General features: G+C 49.3%; 1 protein-coding gene across 2 annotated transcripts in view; it reads right to left on the bottom strand.

Annotated features, from left to right (window-relative positions):
* Window positions 1-24,857, bottom strand: part of SLC6A1 (solute carrier family 6 member 1) — a 40,946-nt gene that overhangs the window by 8,432 nt on the left and 7,657 nt on the right. The window contains exons 2-11 of one of the 2 annotated variants that reach the window (XM_033132796.1): window positions 10,815-10,877; window positions 9,083-9,412; window positions 8,557-8,688; window positions 7,895-7,995; window positions 6,889-6,998; window positions 5,142-5,274; window positions 2,008-2,142; window positions 1,675-1,778; window positions 1,285-1,409; window positions 232-344 (exon numbers count right to left, since the gene is read on the bottom strand). In XM_033132796.1, the coding sequence (XP_032988687.1) occupies window positions 232-344; window positions 1,285-1,409; window positions 1,675-1,778; window positions 2,008-2,142; window positions 5,142-5,274; window positions 6,889-6,998; window positions 7,895-7,995; window positions 8,557-8,688; window positions 9,083-9,320 (1,191 nt within the window). In that variant the 5' untranslated portion in view covers window positions 9,321-9,412; window positions 10,815-10,877. Of the gene's footprint in view, window positions 1-231; window positions 345-1,284; window positions 1,410-1,674; window positions 1,779-2,007; window positions 2,143-5,141; window positions 5,275-6,888; window positions 6,999-7,894; window positions 7,996-8,556; window positions 8,689-9,082; window positions 9,426-10,814; window positions 10,878-24,857 lie in introns of both variants that reach the window. The other variant, XM_033132795.1, reaches the window with a different exon arrangement.

The following is a 24,857-nucleotide window of genomic DNA, read 5'->3' on the forward strand; positions in this document are numbered from 1 at the left end:
CCTCCTGCTGTGATCTCAGGAGGGTCCCTTCCCTCTGGGCATCTGTCCCCATCTGGAAAATGGGGAAGGAGGCTGAGCTGTTCCCTGAAGTTGCATGAGGCAGAACATTCTAGGGTCTGAATCTCTTGACCATCTTCCCTGGGGCCTAATGCAGTAGCGTCCTCTCCCTGCTTGCTCCTGGATGGCTGAGGCTGGGTGGGGGCTCCTCAGGTGCCGGAAGGACGTGCTTACCTGGCTGTCAATGCCCAACATCAGCAGCATGGAGAAGAAGAGGATGGCCCAAAGGGGAGAGATGGGCAGCTGGGTCACTGCCTCCGGGTACGCCAGGAACGCCAGCCCAGGGCCTGTGCGGGGAAGAGCCAAAGGAGAAAGAGATAAAAGATACCGAGCGCCTACAGCATACCCAGCACACACCCATTTTCTAGGCTTTAATTCATTTCATCTTTGGAGTGAGTATAGTCTGTCCCTTTTTCTACATGAGGAAACAATGTGTGTAGCGGGCGAGGCTACAGGGTTGAGTCCAGAGGCAAGAGGACCAGTGAGATGAGATGACGGACTGTGGTAGCCTGGCCAGCAGTGAGATTAGGCCCTTAGTGGGGAACGTTCCTTTCCACACGACCAGCCCAGTTTTCCATGACAGGGAAGGGGCATGTCATGTTACCTCCCTGAGCCCAGAGCCTCTGCCATGTACACAGCAGTCCCCCATGTTTGCTGATTTCCTGGCTGAACAGGGATAGGGAGAGTTGCCTGGGTTTTTCCTTGGACACTGGGGCATGGATGACTGTGCGGCAAGTAGAGTTGGCACAGCCCACTTGGTGAGAACATTTTTGGCACTTGGACAAATGCACTGATTTGGGTGCTTTGGGTCATGGTGGTGAACATGTCTGAGTTGGACCAAAGTTTATATCCCAGGGGGGCAAGAGTGGGTCCTCTTCCCCCAGATGTCAGAACTTTGTTCTGGAAGTGACAGTATGGCCAGGCTTTGCAATCAGCCACATCTGGACTCATCGCTAAAGTTCCACCACCTTTCTAGCTCCCTGAACTTGGGCAGGTGACCTCAGTGAGTCTCAGTTTCCTCATCTGTGAAATGGGGATAACAAGAGCATCGACCCCATAGTGCTGGGAAGATTCAGGAAAACAGTCCACATAAATGCTCAGTGTTGCCTGGCACATAGTGACTTCAATGCTAGAGAGCCAAGGTGCTGGTGATACAATGACTGCACGGCCAGCATGGTTAGCTCCTCCCTCTCCCTAAGCCCTGGCCCTCCACTGTGCAGCGCTGACCTGAGGCTGCCACATCAGCAATGGACCTTTTGGTGACATGGGCCATGAAGCCCACAATGGAGAAGATGACAAATCCTGCGAACATGCTGGTGCACGAATTGATGCAGCAGACAATGATGGAGTCCCTGAAGAGAGGGAAGGCGCAGTCAGAAGGGTGTGGCTGGCAGGAAGGTGAGCTAGTGGGCAGTGGTGGAGGTGGGTGGCTGGGAGTGGGACTACAGGGCAGGTTGGTCCACGTCCCCACACCAAGGGGAGGGGGTGAACCAGAAGGGGCCAGAAGAGATTGGCTCTGAAGCGGGTTGACTGGAGAAAGGCCAGGGGGCGTGACAGGGAGGGGCGTGGCCGCCGTGGGGCGTGGCTGGGAACGAAGGGACTCCTGGGCTCTCCCACCTATAGACATTGTTGTGGAAAGAGTTGTAGCTCCCGAGAGCAATCAAGGATCCCAGGCCCAGCCCGTAGGAGAAGAATATCTGGGTAGCCGCATCCAGCCACACCTAGAGATAGAATGATCAAAAAACAGCCAAAATTATCATCAGAGCCACAGCGCCTCAGGGTCTTCCACATGTGCAAATCAGCTCTACCAGGGGACAATCCCAGTTTACATAGGAAGGTCAGAGAGGTGTGTTAACTTATCCTAAGGCAGTTAAACGGTGGCTCAGGACTCAGGTGTGCTGTTAACCTAGCCGGTGCCCTCTAGGACCGGAGTCCAGGAGCGCCGCTCACCTCGGAGTCCGACAGCTTGCGGAAATTGGGCGTGATGTAGAAGAGGATGCCCTCCCTGGCACCGGGCAGCGTCACTCCTCGGAAGAACAGGATGATGAGCATGATGTAGGGGTACGTGGCTGAGAAGTAGACGACCTGGGAGGAAAGTGGGTGAGGCGGTCACGCTCCCTTCAGCGGACCCATGCTTCCCCCTTCCCTACTTCACCGACATTTGTACCTGTTGTGGTTCTGGGTTTGGTTCCAGCCTCCAAGAAGCCTTTCTGGATTTCTAACCTGCTCTGCTTGGCCACTTTTCTGCAGCCTCTCCTTAGAGTCTGAGCTAACCAGCTCAGCCCCTAGTTTTTCCCTGTCCCTACCCCTCCTATTTTTTGATTTCTGTTTAAATTGTTCAAGTAATACATGTGGTGAAAAGAAATTTTTAAAGCATTACATAACACAGACATACACACAAAATTCCTTTAAACAGCCCCTAGAATGTAAGTTACATGAGGGACAGGGCTTGTCTTACTCACTTCTGTTTTCCCAGTGCTCAGAACAATCAATGGTATACAGTAGACACTCAATAAATGCCTGACAAATACATAAATGCACGAATGTTAACATTTTTCTGTTCCTCTTTTGAGACTTTCTTTTGCATACACAATCACATTTTCTTACAAAATGAGGCTCAAATTATGTACTTGCCTTCTCATTTAAAGTTCAAAAACACACAGTATATACAGCTTTGTTTCTTGTTTTGTATACTAAAGATTATTTTGTTGTCCCATTACAATGTGATTTTTAATTATACAAAATAGTCCCTCAGGAGGTTCCACCATCCTTTTTAAAGTTTCCCCTACTGTTATCCATTGAGGTTACTTCCAATTCTATGTGAATCTCAATGATAATACTACGTTGGTCACCCCTGTATATAAAACTTTGTCTATAAAAGTAGACAAATTATACTAAAAAATCACTACAAATTACACTAAAAAATTATACTAGTCTTGGGAAAAATTTCTAGAAGTGGAATTACTGAGAAAAAATGAATAAGCGTCTCAAAGGCTTTTAATCCATATTGCCTAATTATCTTCCCGAAATTGAATTTTGTCCAGCATTACAGAGGGTGCCTTTCCTTCAAAGATGCCAGCACTGAGAATAATCATCTTAAAAATTATTTTTTGCCAAATTGATAATCAAAAGACTGAGATCATTGTCTGAAATTGCATTTCTTTGCTCACTAGTGTGAAAGAGCAATTTTCAAGTTCAATGACCTTTGTATCTCTGAGTCATGCTCAGCATAAATTGTTCTCTGGGTTAGTTTCATCTCCCTGACTTGACTCTGAGATTCTTCAGGGTTAGAAAGGCAGCCATGATCCCATAGAAAAACCACTGTACTTGGAATTATTTAGTAAAAAGGGAGTCAAAACCCTCTGTGTCACCTAAAACTGTGTGACATTAGGTCAATTTCTTATCCTCCCTGAGCCTAGCGTTTTCTTGTCTGGAAAATGCATAAAATCAATCTTGCTACTCAGAAAGCTTGTTTGCAGGAGAATATACACCATGCTTAATATATGTTGTCCAGGTCTCTCATTTCAATGTGCCTTCCATGTTTAGAACTAGGTACACAGTAGGTGCTTAGTAAAAGCTTATGGATGGATTGGTTGACTCACTCAAAAGATGCAGTGAGAGAGGCTTTACTCTCTGTCCCCAAGAAGTAGTTAGTCTCCTCATATAGCAGGAACTCTAGATACCACCTCAAAATGATTATCATTGATATATTATATCTCATGTATTGAGTACCTACTATGTGCTAGGCATATGCTATACACTCTGCATAGATTATCCCCCTCAGTCTTTGTGACAACCCTGTAAGGTACTATTATTGTGACCACTTAACAGATAAAGAGACTAAGGCTTAGAGAAGTGAAGTTACTTGCTCAAGAGCACACAGCTAGGAACCAGGGGATTGAGATTCAAACTTAGCTATCTCTTCCGAAGACCTTTGGTCCTACATTCTTCTGCTTCCTAAAATTGTGCCAGGAGACACCTGTGCCCTCCTTCTGCCTGCCTAGCCTAGGGAGATAGCAAAGCTGTTTGACACCAGCCTCGAGTCTGAGAATCTGTTGGGTCAAAGGTCCCATCAGACTGAATGAAATAGGGCAGCTTTTCATCATCTGTGCCCATGCCCAAGTGTGGAATTCATTAAGGTTATGTTTTGCTAGTTCAGCTTCTTAGGTAGTCTGGACCTCTTTGTCTCCAATCTTATTCAGCTCAAATTCATTCTCCCCTTTACTTGCTCAAACCTCAGATGACACATTTGCCCTGAGTCCTTTAGGCCAAGGCCAGTGAGAGACTTGGCCACCTTCTGTCCCCAGACTCATGAGATGGGGCTTAAAGGGGGAAAGAAGTACAGGTGAGGCCAGTTTCACTCCCCCGAGTTTGATCAGCAAGCTTGTTGGATGTCTCCAGGCTGGACACCCCAGCTTGGCTTGGCTCTGCCCTTGCCAGTAATAAAAACAAAAATAGTAACTCCCCTTGCTAGCTGCTGAGTGATTTACAAAATCACTGTCTCATTTGATTTGCAAAACAAATCAATGGAGAAGCATAGATATTGGCCCCATTTTAGAGAAGGAAACTGAGTTTCAGAGAGGTGAAGTGACTTGATGGAGGTAACACAGCCAAATTAATGGCTGAGTTGGGATCTGCATTCAGGACTGTTTGAATACAAGGCCTGAATATTGAACTATTAATCAATTCATCTCTGTTGCTCCTCAAAGGCTGGGATGTGGAATGTTCACCTTGGGACCCCCCACAGACCTGAAACAAGGCATGGAACAGAGTAGATACTCAGGGACAGTTTGTTCAATGGTCCATGAGCAACAACTAGCCTGTTTTTTGGTTGCTCTGCCAGGCTCTGGGGAATTGTAAGAGACTTACCATGAACCTGGCACTGTGTTAAGGGCATGACTTGCATTATTCCCTTTATTCCTCACACCTGCCCGAAAGTTAGGTACTGTTATCCCCATTTTACAGGAAAGAAAACTGAGGCACAGAGAGATGATGGGTTCCTGGGAGGTACAGATTTCTGGTCCAGGGCAGAGATCCTTTTGTAGATCCATCCCCCTCCGGTTCCCACTGTGTACACCTCTTACCTTTCCAGTCCAGCCAACACCCTTCCAGATACAGAAATACACAAGAATCCAGGCGATGGCCAGGGTGATGGCCAGAGGCCAGCGGATCTGACCTGGCTTATCTAGCCCATCTGTCATCTGATGCATGTTGCGCCTGGTGGAACAGTGGAGGGAGAAGAAAGTCATGTGGGGCTGGCAGGGGCTGGAGGGGGGAAAGGGCGTGGACATGGGCAATATCCTCCATCGTGATCGTGCTGACATCTGTGGTCACTGAGATCCAGAGCGGGGTGGGTCTGTGGGGCCCATTATACTGATGGGGAGAAAGTGCTGACTTGCCAGTGCCGTAGGTCAGCCACCACTGTTCCCCGGGACAGCTCAGCAGCCTCCTTGCAGGACCCCTGCCTCGATTTTCACTCTGCCCCCATGCCAGGCCCAGGGATCCCTCTAAACTGCAAGTCTGGTCATGTCACTCCTCTGCTTCAAATTCTGCAGTGAACACTATTGTTCTCAGAATGAAGCCCAAACTCTCCAGGTGCAAAGCCTTCATGAGCTGGCCCCTGCTTGTCTCTCTGGTCTCAGTTCCTCCACCTCTCACAAGACTGGACAATGTGTCATTCCCGCACTCCAGCCTTGCTTCCTCCCTCTCGCCTGCCTCCAAGGCTTCACGCATACTCTTCCTTCTGCTAACACCTGTCTTCCCCACACTGTTTTTCATCCTTAGAAGCCACTCCTCACCTAGGTTGGTCCAGGCACCTCCTTGGGGCCCCCACAGCTACCTGCATGCCTCTCCTCTCAGCACTGGTCCCCTGTTGCTGCCTCTGCCTGTTTGCTTATTTATGTCTCCCACCAGACTGGCATGTAGGTGCTCAAGAAATGTTTACTGAATAAATAGTTGAATAAAAAGCCTGGACACATGTGAGACCACTGTATGTGGGAGATGCCCGAAAGCAGAACCAGCTGGAGTAGCATTTGATTGACATCTGTAAGGAAGGACACAGTTTAGCCAAGGACGGTTTAGCACATAGAGATTGGCATCACCTGTTCTGACACCTCCTGACAATGGCTTCTCCTGGCAGCGTATCTAAAGTGCAGTAGAACTTTCCAGGTTGCTCTCAGACCCTTTCAAGCTGCCAAGCATGCATGCTTCCTCCATGCCAAAGAGATTTGGGCCCCAGGACCTCATTTGGGAAAATGACTGCCCCCGACACACATCCACATCTTCCATGATGTGCTCCCCTGAAGCATGGCCTTCTCTATCGACTGCGTGTGTGTGTGTGTGTGTGTGTGTGTGTGTCTTTATTCCAAGTGACTCCGGGTTTCCAAGTAGACTGGACTGGTTTTCAGGATGAATTGGGATTTTACTGGCCTCTCCTGGTGATTCTTCTCCACTTTTGATGGGTATTCCCCTCCACTGGCCACTGTCCAACCTCCTCTACCCTGCTCCGTGCCCTGGAGGCTGCCTGCTATGGCTGCACCACCGGCTCCCTGCCCTCCAGCTTCTGCTGGGTTTGACCTATGGCAGGAGGTATTCTCCCCGCTGGCTGTGCCTTTGTCTGCAGTTAGCTTTCTCTACTGAAGGTCATAGTGCATGTCTCGTGGCCCCTTCCAGGGTCCAGTTCCTTCTGGGGGAGGAAGGGGCTTCACCCTCTCTGTGGTTCCCTTAGGCCCACCCACATCTCCACAAGTAGTCCATCCGCCTTTTGAGGGTACCTCTGTACGTGCTGGCCCTGGCTAGTAAGCCCCCCACCAGGGATGGCCCCACACTCACTCCCAGAACTCCACCACGGCACTGGTCAAGTTGGTGGTGTTCATGATGCTGTAGTTGGAGAAGCAGCGGTCGGTGTTCCAGGGGTTGTCACACTGTTTCCACGGCAGCGTCTGCAAAGACACAGTGGCACAGACAAACCCCGTTGAGCCCCCTGCGGCTGGCAACAGTGGTCCCAACACACCCTGTCTACCCTCACCATAACCTGAGCCTCCTGAGACATTATTTCACCTCCCCTTCCCGAAAGATCTCGGAAGCAGGGCATGCTATGAGCCCCATTTTAGAGACCAGAGAGGGGTAGCAACTTGCTCAAGGTCACACAGCTCCAGTGTCACACAGCTCAGATTTGAACCTCTAACTTTTCAGTCTGATCTGTAGTCAGATGCATTATCTATTACGCCAATGGCACACAGCTAACTTTTCACTCTGAAAATCAGCTTTCCAAGCTGCCTCTTTAAGGCTTTATGTGTCCATCCTGGGGCTACATCCCAGCTACTCAACCTTGGGCAAGAGACCTCACCCATTTGACCCCATGCACACCGATGCTAGCAGTGAACACTTACAGTGCTTGTTCTTTGCCGGGCACAGATCTAAGCACTTTACACACATTTACTCCTGAATCCTCACAACTCCTAAGGGATAGGTTTCCCTTTTACCATCATTTTTATAAATGAGGGCACTGAGGCTCAGAAAAGTGAAGTCTCCTTCCCAAAGTCCCCACACCTGGTATATACCAATAGGGTCAGGGTTTGAACCCAGGTCCACGTGAAATGGGCTACCCACACCCACCTTAGAGGGGTGTCATGAGGATTAGATGTTAGCCCACACAAAGTGCCTGGCTCGGAGCCGGGGCTCAGGTCACAGTGCTATCATTGTGGGGAGACAGGGCTGCTGAAGACCATGCCCCCAGCCTGAGGAATGGCCCTGCCAGCAGAATGGTGGTCCCAGTGGATGCAGGGTGGGCTCTGGGTCGGGCGCTTTGTGAGGGGTGGTCGGAGGAGCCACTCACCATGGTGAAGGAGTTGTACAGGTAGTAGATGGCCCAGGAGATGATGACGATGTAGTAGATATTCAGCCAGAAGGACAACACAGCAGCGGCAAGACCCACCCCTGGGAGAGGACACACCATCATGACATTCATTTAATAACGATAACCGCCCGGTGTGTGTCGCTGTTATCATTTCCCACATCTACAGTCTCACCCGGCCTTGGAGAGAGGCAGGACCTTGGCTACAGTCACATGCCTCTGGCAAGTGAGGGAGCCAGGCCTTGTGTCTGCTATAGGCACGCGCGCGCGCTTAGGCTGACCACCAGTGGGGCTGGGACTGGGCTTGCCAGGCAAGCGTGATTCCCCACCCACGTGTCCACTTGAGTGTCTGTCGGCATTGCTCAAGGAAGCAAAGAAAGTCACACCCAACCCTTGCCAGGGAGATGAGCTCACAGAACAGGGCGGGCTGATGTGAGCGTGGGAGCCTCTGGATTGGGTCCTTCTCCCCACCTCCACCGCCGTAGGTTTTGGCTGTATCACTATCTGTCATCTGGGCCCTTGTAATGGCTCCACTTTGCTCAGACGTGGTCCAGAGGGCCGGGGTGCTAGGGAGGCCCTGGCTTCACCACCGTCCGATGGGCAGGATCACCACCACGACGCACAGCCCCACTCTGCAGACTTACCCTTGAACATAGGCGCCAGCTTCCACACCCCCAGGCCCCCGATGGATGTGTACTGGCCTAGGGAGCACTCCAGCAGGAAGAGCGGGACCCCCGCAAAGATGAGTGTCAGGAAGTACGGGATCAGGAAAGCTCCTGCAAGTGGAGAAGAGAGATGCTTGTGGCCCCAAAGCTTTGGAGAAACCCTGGTCAGACAAACCAGCATGGCAGGGCACTCTGGGGTCCCAGCCACAATTCCCATACACTCTGCCTCAAAAGCAGCACCCACAGCCACAGTGAGGCCCAAGGATGTCCTATGCTGAAAACACACCCCGTACACTTTGCAAATGAACTTTTTGATGTCATTGACAGAGGACAATCGCCCTTTGGGAAACACTTTGGTAAAAGGACAAGAAACAGGAAGTGGGGCCTGACACTCCCTTTGGAGTTTTTAGAGGACCCATTCCCCTAAGGTTGCCCCAGAAAACGTCTAAGGGACATTTTCTGTGGGGTCCAGGCCCAGCTGATAGGTGGCCAGGCCAGCACCTACCGCCTCCGTTCTTTCCGCAGAGGTAGGGGAATCTCCAGACGTTGCCCAGGCCGATGGCATAGCCCACACAGGACATGAGGAAGTCAAAGCGGCCCTTCCACGTGTCCCGGTCTGGAAGGTCCGCTGCCTTCTTCTGCACCTTGACCACCAGGGTTTTGGGCTTGTCATTGGCCACGGGGACCTCGCTGACCTCCGTGGAGATCTGCCCATCAGCCACCTTGCTGCCATTGGTTGCCATGTCTCGGAGTTTGGACACAGGGGTCCTGGCAGATGGACGTGCGGTGTCGGCCCCGGTCCACGTGGACAGCAGTTTTGCGGCTCAAGGTCACCCTAGAACAGAGGGCTGGGGTGACAGGCAATGAGAAGAGCAAGATTCTGGAGTCTCCCCAAAATAACAAAAAATAACCCACAAGAAAATTAAGGGCCCAAGAAAGCTCTCCCATAAACCGTCTTCCTCCTGCCAGCCCCTGCTCCCAGAGGAAGGGACGTAGGTGCCTTTTGTTTCCCAAGACAACATGTGAGGATGTGGTCTGTTGTCTCCTGGACTAGCTCCAACTCTGGCCATCTGTGTCATGTGCCCTCCATTACGTATTCTGCTCAGAGGAGAAACACGAGGTGACCAAATTTCCAAAGAGAAATATTAAGTGCTCTTCATCTTTGCCTCTATGGATTCAATCAGATTTTCATTCCCTGACACCATAAAAGCCATGGCAGGATAAGCTATGGCAGATTTGAAGGTGTCCTGGCTGCAGGTGATGGGTGGAAGTGGTATATGAGCACAGACTGACTCTGACCTCTTTACCCCTATCAAGCTGTGAGACTTTGAGTAAAATTCTTAACCTCTCTGGGCGCCACTTGCCCTATCATTTTAAATTGAGGATGATAATAGTACGTCCCTCATCAGGTTGTCATTTTTCACTTATTCAGTGAGGCACCGTCTACCTGGCAAATGGTGAGGACTTGTTGCTATTTCATCAGCAGTTCCCATGCCCGGCTGTTTTCCCAAGTCATTTGGGAAGCTCTATAACAAGGGTGTGCAAACTTTTTTCAACGGTTTTCACCTAGGGCCGTATGCGGTAAAATACACAAACAGCCGGGCCACTCTCTAGAGGTGAAGGACGGATTGCCTCACCTGGTTTAAGTAAACTAAATATATTTTTGGAATTTGCTGCGGGCCAATTAACAATGGATTGCGAGCTGCAGTTGGCCCGCGGGCCGCAGTTTGGACACCCCTGTTCTATAAAGACACACTCTCAGGTCCCACCCCAGATGTACCACATCAGAATCTCCAGATGAGCCCCAAATTTATACTTTTAACAAATTCCTGAAAGGAGATTATTATGCCGGGAGCCCAGCCCCAGCCCTCAGGTGAGGAAGGACCACTGGTTTATACGACCTCTCTGACCCTTGGTCACCCCAGATATTCTACCTATACTGCCCCTTTCTCACCTCTAGTTCCAGAGGCAGTGAGGGGTAGAGAACAGTGTGTGACCCGGGACTCAGTCCAGTCCTGGGTTCAAATCTCCAGTCTGCCTTTTACCAGCGGAATGACCTAAAGTACTATCTTTGATTGCTCTAGCCTCAGTTTCCTTATCTATAAAATGGGGTTAATGCTACCTGGCTTGTAGAATTGTGGCAAAAATGAGCATTAATGGTTGTAAGAGTGCTTTTCACCTGACCATTTTAGAAAGAGAACTCCATCAATGGTTATGATTTTGGTTGTTGATGTTACCTGATGATTTTTTGTGGTGGGTCACCTCCAGAGCAGCCCTCTCTGCAATCCCTGGGTGACAGCCTACAAAGCAGAGGAAAAGAGGGACGGTGAACTGGCAGGTAGCGCTGATGGGCAGCCCTGGGCAGAGAGCAGCAGGCGTGCGGGAAGCCTACTAGCATCTGAGCTGTATGTGAGTCCCCTTGGAGCCACCCAGCTGGGGTGACCTCAGCAAGTCTATGAAGCGTGGCTGGCCCATGGAGTGCTGGGAACATGCAGGAGTGGGGCCCCGCTGCCCTCGGGACAGCTGTGGGGGTACGCATGGGGGCACCATGAGGAAGACGTTCCATAATTTTATCAGCAGGAAAAGATAAATCACAGAGGGACTGCATCTCCTCAGAGCCTCACTGGGAGCCAGGGAACGCAGCTGATATTTTTCTGCGTCCTCTATCCAACCTTGCAGTAATTGTGAAAGACCATGTAAGAATATAGGAGAGAGCCCCTTGTTTTGTGGGGTGAGAAAAGCAGGTGTCAAAACAGTTTATTTGGTATGATCCTATTTTGCCTCATCCCCAAATCTATTAAAAAAAAATACTGAAGGATAAACCTTAATATGTTACCAGTGATTAGTGTATACATGATTTTTTTTTCTCTTTTCTGGATTTTAAGAATTACTTTGAAATTTCTATACAAATTTATAAATTTCTAAACTTCTACAAAAAATTTAAATTAATAACGGAATAAACTCACGGAACCCTCAGAGCAAACAGGAACGTGTGAAGCACTGGTCTGTGTCTCTCAGAGCTGAGTCAAAACAATGTGTGGCCTCTGCCCCACATGGCGTCCTCCCCTCAGCTCTGCCCTGCTGGGGAGGCCCAGGTTTGCTGGGCACTCACCTTCTCGCCCCTCGCATACAGTCCCCATTACCAAACACCGCTGCCTCTTTCTAGAGTTCATGGAAGATCAGACAACCTTTGGACAATCCAAACTCTACTGCCAACTCTGCTTCTTGTTCTCAAGGATGACCCACAGTTTGTCTCGATGCCCATCTAGATCCTGGCCTGAGTGTGGCACTGTCAGAAGCATCTCTGGACTCATCTAAGGTGACCGCCTCACATGGTCAGGAATGGCAGGAGGTGGGAGGCAGGCGGTTCTATGGTCTACCATGGAGTCTTGGAATATGCAAGGGAAAGAGCAGCCTCAGAAAAGTGGGGGAGACTAAAATGGACTCCCTTTGGGGGGAACCAGCCATTATCTGTGAAAACTGTCCCCATGATCTACCCTTGTGTGCTCCAGCCGCCGTATTTGTTTAAAATGATCCAGTCACCTTGGACCACAGCTGATCACCTGACCCTGTCTAGCCAATTAAACCTCCTTCCCTGGCAATTTGGCACTGGGCAGAGAAAGAAGGCCAGTCTCTCCAGCAACTTGTTCCCACTGAGGCAGCCTGCTTCTGACCACCTTGCACTCGTAGCAGCAAAGAGAGTTGGTCTGCTGAGGAAGAAGGAAAGCAGAGATCAAAAGATGGAGAGAGAGTCTTCAAGGTATTCTACTTTGTGATTCCAGGCTTTCTTAAGACTGGCTACATTCCTGCTGTTAAGAGTTTACAAAGCCATCCCACAGTCATAAAATAAGTTCCCCATTTTTGCTTACGTTGGCTAAGGGATTCCTGCTACAATCTTGAATCTCTGTGCACACCCTGCCACCACTTGACCAAGTTCTCAGTAATGTCTGTGGGAACAACTTCTGGTCTCCACTCTGGATTTACTTGTTGACTATCAGGGAGACTCAAACCAAACTCCAGAACCTACAGGTTTTTCAAACTGGTGCTGTGCACTGGGCCTCAGCTTCACGCCATTCAGGTTTTTCTGACACTTACTAATGCTGGGTGAGTTCCTTTCCCGATTTGATCCTCATCTGTAAAATGGGGCGATCATAACACTTCTCTCATAAGGTTGTGGTGACGATTAAATGCGATCATGCATGTAAAGCGTGTGAAAGAATGCCTGGCTCAGTGAGGGCTTAGGAATCTCTGCCATTATCATCATTGTGATTGTTACCATCTGTGTATGGATCGTGGCTCTTAATCTGGAATTCACAGCTTCCCAGAGGCTCTGATAGCAATGATTAGTGATGATGATGATGATGATAACAGCTAACATTTACTGAGGGTTCATTATTCAGGCCCTCCAGTGTCTTTCAGCATTTTCAAAATCCCCGTGCAGATCGTCCCTTTAGTTGCCATTGGGAATACTAGCTGATATAAACATCAAGTCCTTTGATTTGGCTCTTTTTATACCAATTCAGAATGGTCTAGCTGATCACTCTGGGCCTGACAGAAGCCGGGAGTGGCACATTTGCATGTTTAGTTAATAATAAAAAAGGATCATTCTGTAATAAAGTCTGGTAAGAAAAAAAAAATCCCAAACGTCTAGTAGATGGGAGGAAAAGGATCAAGGGACCCCTATTGGTGAAGAGGCCTGGGACCCAGTGCTTACATAGATTGCATCCAGAAGTTGCCTCGCTCACTCACTCTAGGGGAATAGCTGCGTGGGAATTTTAATGCCTGACACCAGCTCGTTAACCTGTCGCTCCCCTCTCTCATGAAAAACAGCATTTGGAAAGCCTAGGCACGAGCAAGTTCACGGCAAGGGAACCCGACTGTCTTTTTAGAAAATTAATGATTTCTGAAGCAGAACTAATCTTTTACCATCGTTACCTCCTCTTTTCTGAAACAGGCTCCTGTGCTTTGGGGAGCAGGGTCCACTCAGAGTTGGAAGACGGCTCTATGGATCTGCTGCAGGAAGACAACACACCTCCCTGCCTTGAGTGCCAGTCTGTGGCTCATTTTTACCTGCTGCCAGAGTGGGTGGAAGGAAAGCCTCTTACGATCTCATGATTTGGGGTATTTTTTTCAAGGTCTTTTTCTAGAATCTTCCAGTTCTTCCTCACCAGGTAAGAATATTCTGCAGAGCAAGAACCTGGCTCCACAGTTTTCTAGGTCTTTAATATGTCACCATTAACTGAATTCCACCACAGTAACATTCAAAAGGGTACTGTGATGTGAGGTCACAAGTGACAAATCCTCTGTATTCACTCACCTACCCACTTACTCCACTCATTCAAGAAGTATTTACTGGGGGCCGGCCCAGTGGCTCTGGTAGTTAGAGCTCCATGCTCCTAACTCCGAAGGCTGCCGGTTCGATTCCCACATGGGCCAGTGGGCTCTCAACCACAAGGTTGCCAGTTCAATTCCTCGACTCCTGCAAGGGATGGTGGGCAGCGCCCCCTGCAACTAAAATTGAACACTGCACCGTGAACTGAGCTGCTGCAGAGCTCCCGAATGGCTCAGTTGCACCCCCTGCAACTAGAAACGGCAACTGGATCTGGAGCTGAGCTGCGCCCTCCATAACTAAGACTGAAAGGACAACTTGAAGCTGAATGGCACCCTCCACAACTAAGATTGAAAGGACAACAACTTGACTTGGAAAAAAGTCCTGGAAGTACACACTGTTCCCCAATAAAGTCCTGTTCCCCTTCCCCAATAAAATCTTAAAAAAAAAAAAAAAAGAAGTATTTACTGAGCACATGCTATGTGCTGGAATGGCAATGGAACCATTGTTTCAAGCATTTTGTATTCTGAACTACACCCTAGTCACCAGAGTTTGAATCAGTGAATTAACAGGGGCCAGCAGAAACATTCAATGTTGTAAATACTGAACTGAAGGCCTAATGTGTATATGGAGCTGGGCTGGACACTCAGGTTGCAAGGATTAATAAGGTCCATGACCTTGACAAGGTCATAGCCTAGAAGGAGAAATATCTCTGCCTATAGCTAATCATAATACCCTGTGGTAAGAGCTGTATGAATAAGATGCTGTAGGCCTAGAAGAAATGAGTTAATTCAACCAGAGAAGGTAGCCTAGATGAGGGGGCATTGGAGCTGGGTCTTCAAGGTTGAATAGGTGTTCGTCAGGCTCAAAAAGAGGGAAGGGCATCCCAAGTGGAAGGAAATGCATGAACACAAGTAGGGAGGTTTGAAGCTAGGAAGATCAGTTTGTGAAGGGCCTTGAAAGCCTGGCTAAGGAACTCACAGACCAATTGCAGGGATGGGACAGGGGTTTTAATGAGAACAGGTTAGTATTACAGAAGACTCATTCAGAGGGGCTCTGGGAAGGAGTTAAAGGAAGAGACTCGAGGCAGGAAGGTGCTAAAAATGTTGCCCCAATGTGCTCTCTGTGACCAAGTTCTAAAGCCATCGACAAAAATGGGCCAAACCAAGCAGAAAGAATACCTCTGCCAATCCCTGAATGAGGAGATGCCTTGTAAGAAAATGTGGAGTTTGGAAGCTCTAGATCAGAATGGCAAAATGGGTCAAAATTGGCCCTTGAGCTTGTTTTATTTGACCTGAACACAATTTTTTTTTCAGTTTGAATTAGAAGCCAGAAATTTGACTCTCTGGGATACAGCATTTCAAACAGAGGGAACAGCAAGTGCAAAGGCCCCAAGGCAGGAATAAACTTGGCTTGTTTGAGAGAGCATGGAGGCCAGTGTGGCTGCAGTCCAATGTCTAATGCAGCAGGGGACAGCGCTAGTCAGAGACTGGCAGGGGCCAGATCACACAAGGTCTCAGAGACCACGGCAAGGAGTTCAGGTTTTATTCTAAATGGTATGGGAGAAACTGGAGGGGTTAAGTGGGGGTGATCTTACTTACACTTATGAGTCTCTCTCTGGTGACCCAGAAGAGGCTACAGAGCGGCAAGGGTGGACAGGGAGGCTCATGAAGAACTGAGAGCCCCGGCAAGAGATGATGGTGACTTGAGATGTGGCAACCTAGGGCAGAGGTGGTAAGGAGTGGCACTGGGGATCTGTTTTGGAGGTGGGGCCTGCCGGCCTCACCGGCAGATTGGCTGTCAGCAGCCCAGCCCTGGGCCAGATGGGGGCGGGGGAGGTAGCGTGTGGCAGCCACTTGGACAATCCCCCTCTGTCCCATTACATCAGAGGGACAAGCAGCTGCGTGGGGTGGAGACTTAGACAGAGGCCAAAAGGCCGAGGCCAAAGTCTCAGGGCTGCCATTGTCCAGGGCCAGGACTGAGCCCACAACCCACTTGGAGCGAGTGGGGCACCATGAAGAGGTGGGGAGGCAAAAGGGGAACACTGGGCCTGCGAGTAGGGCCCCCTCTCCTTCCCATTACGCTGTGCGCACTCCTGCTTTGTTTTGCTCCTGTTCTGTAATTACAGAAATTATAGAGGTTTGCTTCAGACTGCAATCACTCTACTCGCTTTTATTTCTTTCTGAAACTCTGTGGTTCAGGAAAAAAATTAATATTGGGTTTGGCTTCATTCCAAGAGGAAACACAATGCAGTTTATTCTCTGCTTTAGGGGAAAACGCGAGGCTCAATCAATTGGGCAAAGCTTTGTTGAGCATCTGTTGTGCACCAGGTCCATGCCAGCTCCTATCAAGGGAGAAGAGTCAGCATTTATTGAGCGCCTATTGTGTGCCAGACATTTTACAGGTACTATAACACCCAGTCCTCATTGTATCTCTGTCTGTCAACGGAAGGCCATTTCACCCCTCTGACAGATAAGGAAACTGAGGTTTGCTAGCCTGGGGCTATTGAAGAAGTCTCAAGTTGCTTAGTGATTCAGGCCCTTGCTACTAAAAGTGTGGTTCTCCGAGGGGCAGTATCCAGGGGCAGAATCGGCACCACCTGGGAGATTCTCAGAAATGCACAATCTTGGGCTCCACTTCAAGCCATGGAATCAAAAGGTGCATTTTAACAAGGTCCCAGTAATTCAGGCGCACGCAGCAGCTGCAGAAGCTGTAGGGTATGCGTGACCCCTGGTATTTCATGGAGCTTGGTACAAATCTCTGTGTGGCCAGGGGCTAGGTATTTCACTTGCTTACATCTGTTTCCTCACCTGTAACTATGGACCCCTCTATTTCATAGAATTGTTGTGAAACTCTGAAGCAAGAAAATACATGGAAAGAGACCAGTGAAGGCAGAGGGCCTGGACACAGGAAGTGCTCAATAAAGAGCAGATTAGAATGCCATTCAGAGATGAATGGCCGTGGAAGTGCTTTGTAATCGAAAAACCTTGCCCAAATGTGAAGACCAATTAACGGCTGACATTCAGGTGCAGGTTAGAGGGAGGCTGGAATTGTGCAAGCGGATGGCAGGTGCTGTGGGAAACCCTCGTCACACATTGCCTGATGGAGAAGGGGCAGATGGACAGGGTCCCCAAGGCCTCAAGACTTAGGCCCCAGAGGCCTGAGTCCAGTCTGGGGGTGAGAAGTCAGTCTTTGCCAGCGTGCAAGCTGCAGGCAAAACTGGAGAGCTGCAGGTCTAGGTTGGAGGCCCTCATCCTTGCAGCTTGGGGCCAGGAGTTATGCAGCCTTCTTCATGGTCCAGACTTGTTCCATGCCACACTGGTATACCTGGTCTACACTAGCGTCTACAGATGAAGGAAAAGGCCCAGAGAGGGCTGGTGGCTGGCACAAGGTCACACAGCACGCAAGGGGTATGATCTTTACAGGTCCCCACCACCCCAACTCTCAGCCCACTACAGCCACTTACTCAAGAGATGAAGGAAAGCAGCTCTGCATTGTGGTGCAAACTCCTTGGCTGCCTCAATATACCTGAGAGGTAATTTACAGACCCAGGAGCATTTCTCAATAACATTTATTGGATGCCTACTCTTCACAATATCCCAGTGTGACCTTCAGGTAAGTTACTTATTTTCTCCAGTGTTTGCTTCCTCATCAGGAAATGGAGTCAATAGTAACCACCTCACACAGCGTGAGGACTGGATTTGAATTTTCTAGCACTATGCCTGGCCCAGCAAGTGCTAAATATATCGCAGCTAGGGTGATTATTAGTTCCATTTTGAAGATGATGGTACTGAGCTCGGAGAGGTCAAATGACTTGCCCAAGGTCACACAGGCTTTAACCCAGGTCCTCTGAATCAGGGTCTGGTGGTATCTGATCACCCAGCAGGTACCTTCCAGACACTGGTCTGTGTGACATTCTCTGAAGCGTTTAGATGTGGCCTTACAACCTATCTGAGCCTGCCTGCTGCGTTCCGGACGGGGAGAGATGTGACTGCTTGGACGTCAGTTTGCCGGGCCTCACAGAGCCAGGCAATTGAGGGAATGGAGGCTCACACCCTTCCCCTCTGCTTGGAGCCTCTGAGAGCCTGGAAATTTGGTTTTCTGGGTGCCTCCAAAGCCAAAATGTAGGAGAAGGCTGGAGGACACCCCACCCCAACAGCAAGAGTGAGAGAAAAAATCAGCTTTATAACTCTTGGAGGCTTAATAGAGCCATCCAGAAGTGAAATGAACTCTGAAAGTCATGGCTCTCTTGCTTCTGTGGCATACAGAAAAAACAAACAACCCCCTCCCCCCAAACTTCATTAATAAATAGGGAAAGACAAAGGAGAGCTCAGAGTGCAGGAAGGAAGTGGGCCAGGCACTCACTAATATGCCAGGGCCTGCTCCAAATGCTTTATGTATATTAACTTGCTATTATCAATCCTACTGTTTTATTTATAGTAAACTGAGGCACAGAAAGGTAAATTGACTTGCCAAAGGCCTCCCAGCTAGGAACTAGGAGCGCTAAGACTTGAACCCAGGTAGCAGGGCTCCTGTGTCCAAGCTCTTAACTGCTCTATTCTGCTGTCTCTAGCGGGGTGCCTGTGGAACATTCTAGCCTCGCCTTTGGAGTGTGTAAGAGTAGCCCATTTCTAGTAGGCAACTCCCTCCAGGACAAAACCCCACAAGGATATGGCCTGACACTCTTTTTAAGAAACCCAAGAGCGGCTGCTGGCACTGGATCCCTGAGCGCTGGCTCCAGGAAAGGCCCAAGGTCGTGTTGGGCAAACCCTGTAGCTGTCCTGGGAGCCAATGAGAGGTCACATGGGATCCAGACGGAGCGGCTCTCACCAGGCCCCTGGGGCTGGGGGCTCTAATTAGTCTCCCAGGAGGCAGCCAATCCCATAGGGTGGCAATCCCTTCTGGGAGTCCCCAACTCTGCTCCAAATGCAAACATTGCCTATACTTGCAGCAGCCAGAAGGCCTGGCCTTAGGGCCCGGTCTGCAGGGAGAGGGCCTTTCTAGGGGGTGGCGGGAGAGGAGGAAGCAGTTAGCTTGAGACTCTGGAGTCCGCAGACTCTGGTTTGAATCCTTGATCCAGAGTTAACTAGCTTTGGGATCTTGAGCCAGACCCTTCCCCTCTCTGTGCCCTGCATTCTTTCCGTGTGCAAGGAGAGTAGTCGGACTCTGACTTTTAGTGCGTCTTCTGACTTCCATCCTCATTCTCATCTCATCCTGCTTGTCTCACTCACACAATAAGAGGTTTGCAAACATCTGTTCTAGCCCTTAATTGTCTGCAATGCCCGACTGAGCACCTCCCTTTGTCACGGCAATTTTCAATCCAATTCAACTCGCATCCACCCTGCACCTCCAGGCAGTCAGGTCCCATGCTGTGTGCAGGGGGATAAAAATTCAGTGGGAGTCTGAGTCCTCCTGCCATTGAGCTCTTGGGACAGCTGGGAGACGGGCCACAGAGTCAACAACCACATGATAAGTTCTTCCATAGCCCAGAGAAGAGGATGGCACCCTACCAAGGGGGCTTGGGTTCAGGCAAGCAACTGGGAGAGGATAGCATTTGGGCTGGTGAGAAGAGGACAGAAGTAAGGACATTCTTTTTATAATTACAGCTAGTGAAGCAGGACTGGAATCCTTGCTTCTAACCACAAGCCTGACTGCTCTGATCCATTCCAGGCAGAGAGAACAGGGTGAAGATGCATAATGTATTTTGAGACAGTGAAGCACCTTTCTTGGCTGGCTAGAATCTGGGGTGATTTGGGGAGCATAGCTGGGAGATGGCCAGTAGCAGTAAAAGGCTTTGGATGCAGGAAAAGGGGGTGTGTTGTATCTTGTAATAGACCGATGATCACACAGACCATTAATTGATTATTATGTTTAGTGCATTCGTAGATAACTGTATTTAACTCTCACAACATCCCATTGCACAGATGTGGAAACTGAGGCTCTAGAAGTAAAGCAATTTGCCCAGGGTCCCAGGTCCAGGAGGTGGTAGGTTGATTCCGAAGCCCATTCTTCTAATTGCCCCCCCCCACTACGGGCACTGGGGAAATTTGGGGCCACTGGAGCGTTTTAGGGGAGGTTTCAACAGATCATGATTCGGCAAGAGCCTGGCAGCTGTGTGGGGGAGTGGGACGGGAATGGGAGGACAGCACCTGAACTGGGACCTTGGTGGGGGCAATGGGGAAGGCCCAGTTACTCCACACAACTTAGCTTCTTTCCTGACTAATAACTAATTCTTCTGTCCTATCTCCCCAGCTACACTGTCATCTCTGTGCTAATAAGACCCTGGTCTTCAATTGCCTTTGCTTCCCTCTCAGCTGCTCAAACGGTGCTAGACACATACGTGCTCTCCTGAGTTCTTTCCTCTGTGACAGGGGATGTTGTTATTATAAATCCTCAAGAAATGCCTGCTTCGCAAAAGGTGGCACCAATCTCCAAGGCAGTGAGTGGTGCGCAGGTGTTTACCAAGGAGCTCTCAGAAAGCAAACAAAAGGCCCCATCTGGGGCATCTGTTGATTTCTGTGGTGTGAATACTCCCACCACAGCCGGTTCTGGGTACCACCACTCGGTCACAGGGTTGGGAAGAGACGTGCTCACTCTGTGAGGGGGCTTTGATTGCTCCCTGTAAGGAAAGCTCCAGACATCACCTCCTCGGCTGGCACCAGAGCAGACTCTGCAGCTCCTGTGGGTGCAGCTGGAGGGAGGGGTGTAGAGCACAGATCCTACATGGATGCCTAGGAGTGGGGGAGGGGTGGGGAGAGAGGAGAGCTAGAGGGGTGCAAGAGAGAAGGGTGGGGAGAAGAAGGGGGAAAGGAGAGTGAAGAAAAGCGGAGGAAGAGAAAGGAAGACAGGAAGACTGTAGAAGAGTGACAGGAAAAAGGGACACAGGAGGAACACAGATACTCTGGGATCTCACTGAGCCTTTGGGAGAACCCAAGGAAGGAGGGGCCTATATTTTAGCAAGAAGAAACCTGTGGTTGGAGCAGCCCAAGGTCGCAAGTGGTTGAGGAGCTGAGATTGGAACCCGGGCCACAGCGCCTGTCCACTGACTTCCATCAGTTGCTTCTAACAGGATTTGCTGTGGGCCAGCCCGTCCGTCTCGGTCCTCCATGGAGGGCCCGGGACACCTCTTGAGACTGTACCCTGAACCGGGCACACCAGGAACCCACCGTGGTGGTCAAGGTTCCCAGCCTCCAGGCCCCCACAGTCCTGTCCCAGGTTGCTTCTTTCTTCCCACCGTCCTTTGGCTGGTGGGAGGAATTCTCAAGGACTTCTGTTCCAGGGGATATCACGGAAAAGGCGCCTGGCTCAACCAGCCAGAAAGCACGAATTCACATCAGAGAATAAAAGTGACGTGCTGACTACCTGGCATTCTTTGACATCACTCTCTGCCTTTTAAGATATACTTGTAAGAAAACCAGGGGGTTAAAGAACCATTTCCTCCTGTTTAAGACGTAATTGAATAGCTCTGAAAGGCATTAGGATAAAGGCCCTTTAAGACTCGGGTTTGGGAAAAAGAAAAAAAACGTAATACTGCAGGGACTGGCTGAACTCAATGATGATCTGTAATAAATCACATGCAGGCACACAGCCCAGATGGAGAGCTGACTCCGGGTCACAGATTGGTGCTTCAGTGCTGTGGGCCCTGGGTATCTCCATGGTTCCTCATCAAGCATCCACACCTGGGACTCCACTGCCTCCTCCTGACAACTCTGCCAGCTTTATCAGCCCCATTCTAGACATGAACACACGAAGCCCCCCAAAATAAACTGTCTGGACCAGGAACATACCAAGTCACACTAGGAACCACCAGGGATCTCAAACGAGTGGCCCATATGGGTCCCACTTATGTGCTTGGTTGAGTCGCATCAGCTTAGAATTTTAAAATTTGAATTTGCATGCTTTGGGGAGGGGGCGTGGGTATGTGTTTTACAGTTTACTACAAGTCCCACCATGAATGTCATCTTGTCCCTGACTTCTTGACTCATTTCTTTGACCTGCCTGGCCCTCAATGGCCTCTGAGTTGGCAATCTCACATACATGGTGTAATCTAGTCACTCCAGAGAGGTCGTTCTCTAAGGGGTAGAAGGACCAGGTTAGAGCTGCCCCTTCCCTAGGGGATATGCAAAACTCTTGGGGGTGGTGACATTTATAAAAGTACGTTCAAGTATGATACTTGTATCTTTGGGAAACAACAAATCCTATCGTTCTCTTAATATAAACTCGTTTGGATTTTTTAAAATGTTGAGGCTAGTTTGCAAGAATGGGAAGGACATGTATTTTCAGAGTCAATTAGGCATCAGATTCCAGGATCTCAAATATGTCCCGCAAGAGAAAGCTGATCTTCTTTTTTAACAGCTCAAGTGAATGCTCACTTTAGCCAAGGCGTCTGTTCTTGATTCATTCACTTAGCTTTCAAAAGGAATCCTTTTTTTTTTTTTTTTTCAAATCACCCAATTAGTCTAGTCCAAAAGGAATCCTTATAGGACGAATACCCCCTTCTCTGTGAAGTGAAAAATCCCACGTAGCAAGAACAACCTGCCCATTTGGGGAAATGGGATTTTTGCTAAGCAAATTGTCTTACGTTCCGTGAACTATAAACAAACTCAGTGGGTATTCAGAGATGTATTTGTCATGAGCCATGAGAGTGGCAGGCAGAACAGGGCCGTGTACAAAGGCACCTGACTGAGGCCAAGCAAACCTGGTTTTGAGTCTCAGCTCAGGTGCTGTGTGACTGCCGCTTCGTCACCTAACTTCTCTAAGACAAAGGTGGTAATATCTACTTCTAAGGCTACTGTGAGGATTCAATGTGAGAATATGTAAAGTGGTTAATCCAGTACCTGGCAGATGATCTAACAAGTCACCCGATTAGGTCTAATTATGATTATGATTATGATTATTATTATTTTGATAGCTGTGGGAAAAAAGTCCTGGGCAGAATGCTGTAGTTATCTTAACCTATAGGCAATCAATACAAGGGAACGGTGGGAGCCACTGGGAGGTGATGACCAAGTCAAATCCTCAGAGCAAATTGTTCATTAAACATGATTCCCAAAGTGAACATCGTACCTATCCTGTAATTAGCACATTCGTTCAAATCCTGGCTAAAGGTTAACTGTCTTCATTTGTCCCCAGTGCCTCTCCTGCCTGCATGGGTTGGAATCTGAGGTCTTGGGCTCAATGCTTCAGGCCCTATCATCCAGCTGCAGGATCAGCACTGAACAAATGACACTCCCTCTCTGGGAAACCAAAAACAGGTTGCTATCTCTGGGGGTGGACTGGCTCAGACAGGTTTGCAGAAACAAAATGGTTGCTTGCTTCTAAGAATCAGGACCCCAGCTCTCACCATTGTTTTTGAAACAGTCAAATGCCTGACTTCAGCACCCTCTTTCTGCTTTCAGAGTGGAATGGGGTTGTCTGCCAGCTCCCATCACCTCTCTGCCAGCATGCAAAAGATGAACTTTGGGGTTTTTCAGGGTGTTAACCCCATGTTCTCCAATCCCTAATTAGGGAAGTAAGTATGTTGTACCAGCTGTACAGAAAAAGAGAAATGAAGAGCATGGGGGACAGTATTTTCCAAAAGGGTTTGCAGCATGGGGTTATTTAGATAGCTGGCATTGAGAACACACAACTTCCCCCAAGGAGGTCTGCATATCAGCTTTTAGGGACAGTACAGGGAGGAACATCAATCACGCTTTCCAAATGCAAAATATTTATGCATATTTTTGGTGACGGGGGCTGTTCATTTGTTCTACTGGTGCTCACCAGCCTGGAATGAAGAGCCTGTTATTTATTATTCTTGTACTTGCTTTAGCCATTCCACCCTTCCAACCCCACACATTAGAAGCAATACATGGTTGGGAGCAGACTGACCCTTCTCCTAGCCTCTCCTCTCTGTCGACTGAGCGAGCTATGCCCCAGAGCGGGGCTCAATGCTCTGCCTAACTTACCTTATTTGGTCTCACAACATTCCTGTGAGGTAGGTCTGTTATTATCTCCATTTTACAGATGAGGACACTGAAGCTCAGAGAGGTGAAGTGATTTGCCCAGGGTCACACAGCTAGGAAGTGGGAGGAAGGACTTTGACTTTGGCACCACAGCTGATGTTAGGAGCTACCCAGTCATATTGTTTCCCCATTCGTCTCATGCTGGGATTGCCGCTCAGGGCCTGAGATCTCCATGAGCACTCTCCTTAAGAGCCTTTAGAGACGTCCAGGTGCTCCGAGCGCAGGGCTCGGCTGGCTCCCTTCTGCATCCCTATCCCACCAACCTCCTTCCCATCCACAGTGCCCTTGCCAGGCCCTTCCCACAGCAGTTTGGGGTTTAAATCCCAGTTTCTCCTCTGTCCCAGTTGTGTGACCTGGGGGAAGAGCCACTTCACCTCTCTTTACCTCACTTTGTGCCTCTATGAAGTGAAGGGGATTATCTCTTTCTGCTGAGGTCTTAAGAAGGACGGAACTAGACAAAGCACGTTTCCTTGCACCTGCCCCAGCCCCACCAGCCTCAAGCCTCCTTTCTGGGGAAGCTCAAATCCTAGATATAGTCCTCTGCACACTCTCGCTCGCTCGCTCCAGCAGCTCCCAAATCAGCATTCAACACACATCACTCTGCCTTGTACAACGCCATTATCTCTCGAGGACACAGGCTCCGTTGCCACGGCAACTGGAGTCCTTCCACCAACTCTATTTAATAATTTCTCAGCGGTGGAACTGGGCTGGCTTGGGGTTAAAAGCTCCGGGTCCTAGCACCTGGGGGCTTAAAATTCCTCTCTAGGACTCAGTTTACCCATCTGTAACAAGATGTCTGGGTTTTATGGCTTTCCCTGTCCTAGAAAACACTGAGAAATAGCTTTGGAGGTCCAGGAAGTGGGAGGCAGGCGGCCAGAGCTACTGGGGAGGAGTTGGAGGTTTGAGGGACATATGAAATCCACAAGAAAAACCAAAAGCTGCCTTTG

The sequence above is a fragment of the Rhinolophus ferrumequinum genome, chromosome 17 (assembly GCF_004115265.2).
Source record: "Rhinolophus ferrumequinum isolate MPI-CBG mRhiFer1 chromosome 17, mRhiFer1_v1.p, whole genome shotgun sequence".
NCBI classification, from domain to species: Eukaryota; Metazoa; Chordata; class Mammalia; order Chiroptera; family Rhinolophidae; genus Rhinolophus; species Rhinolophus ferrumequinum.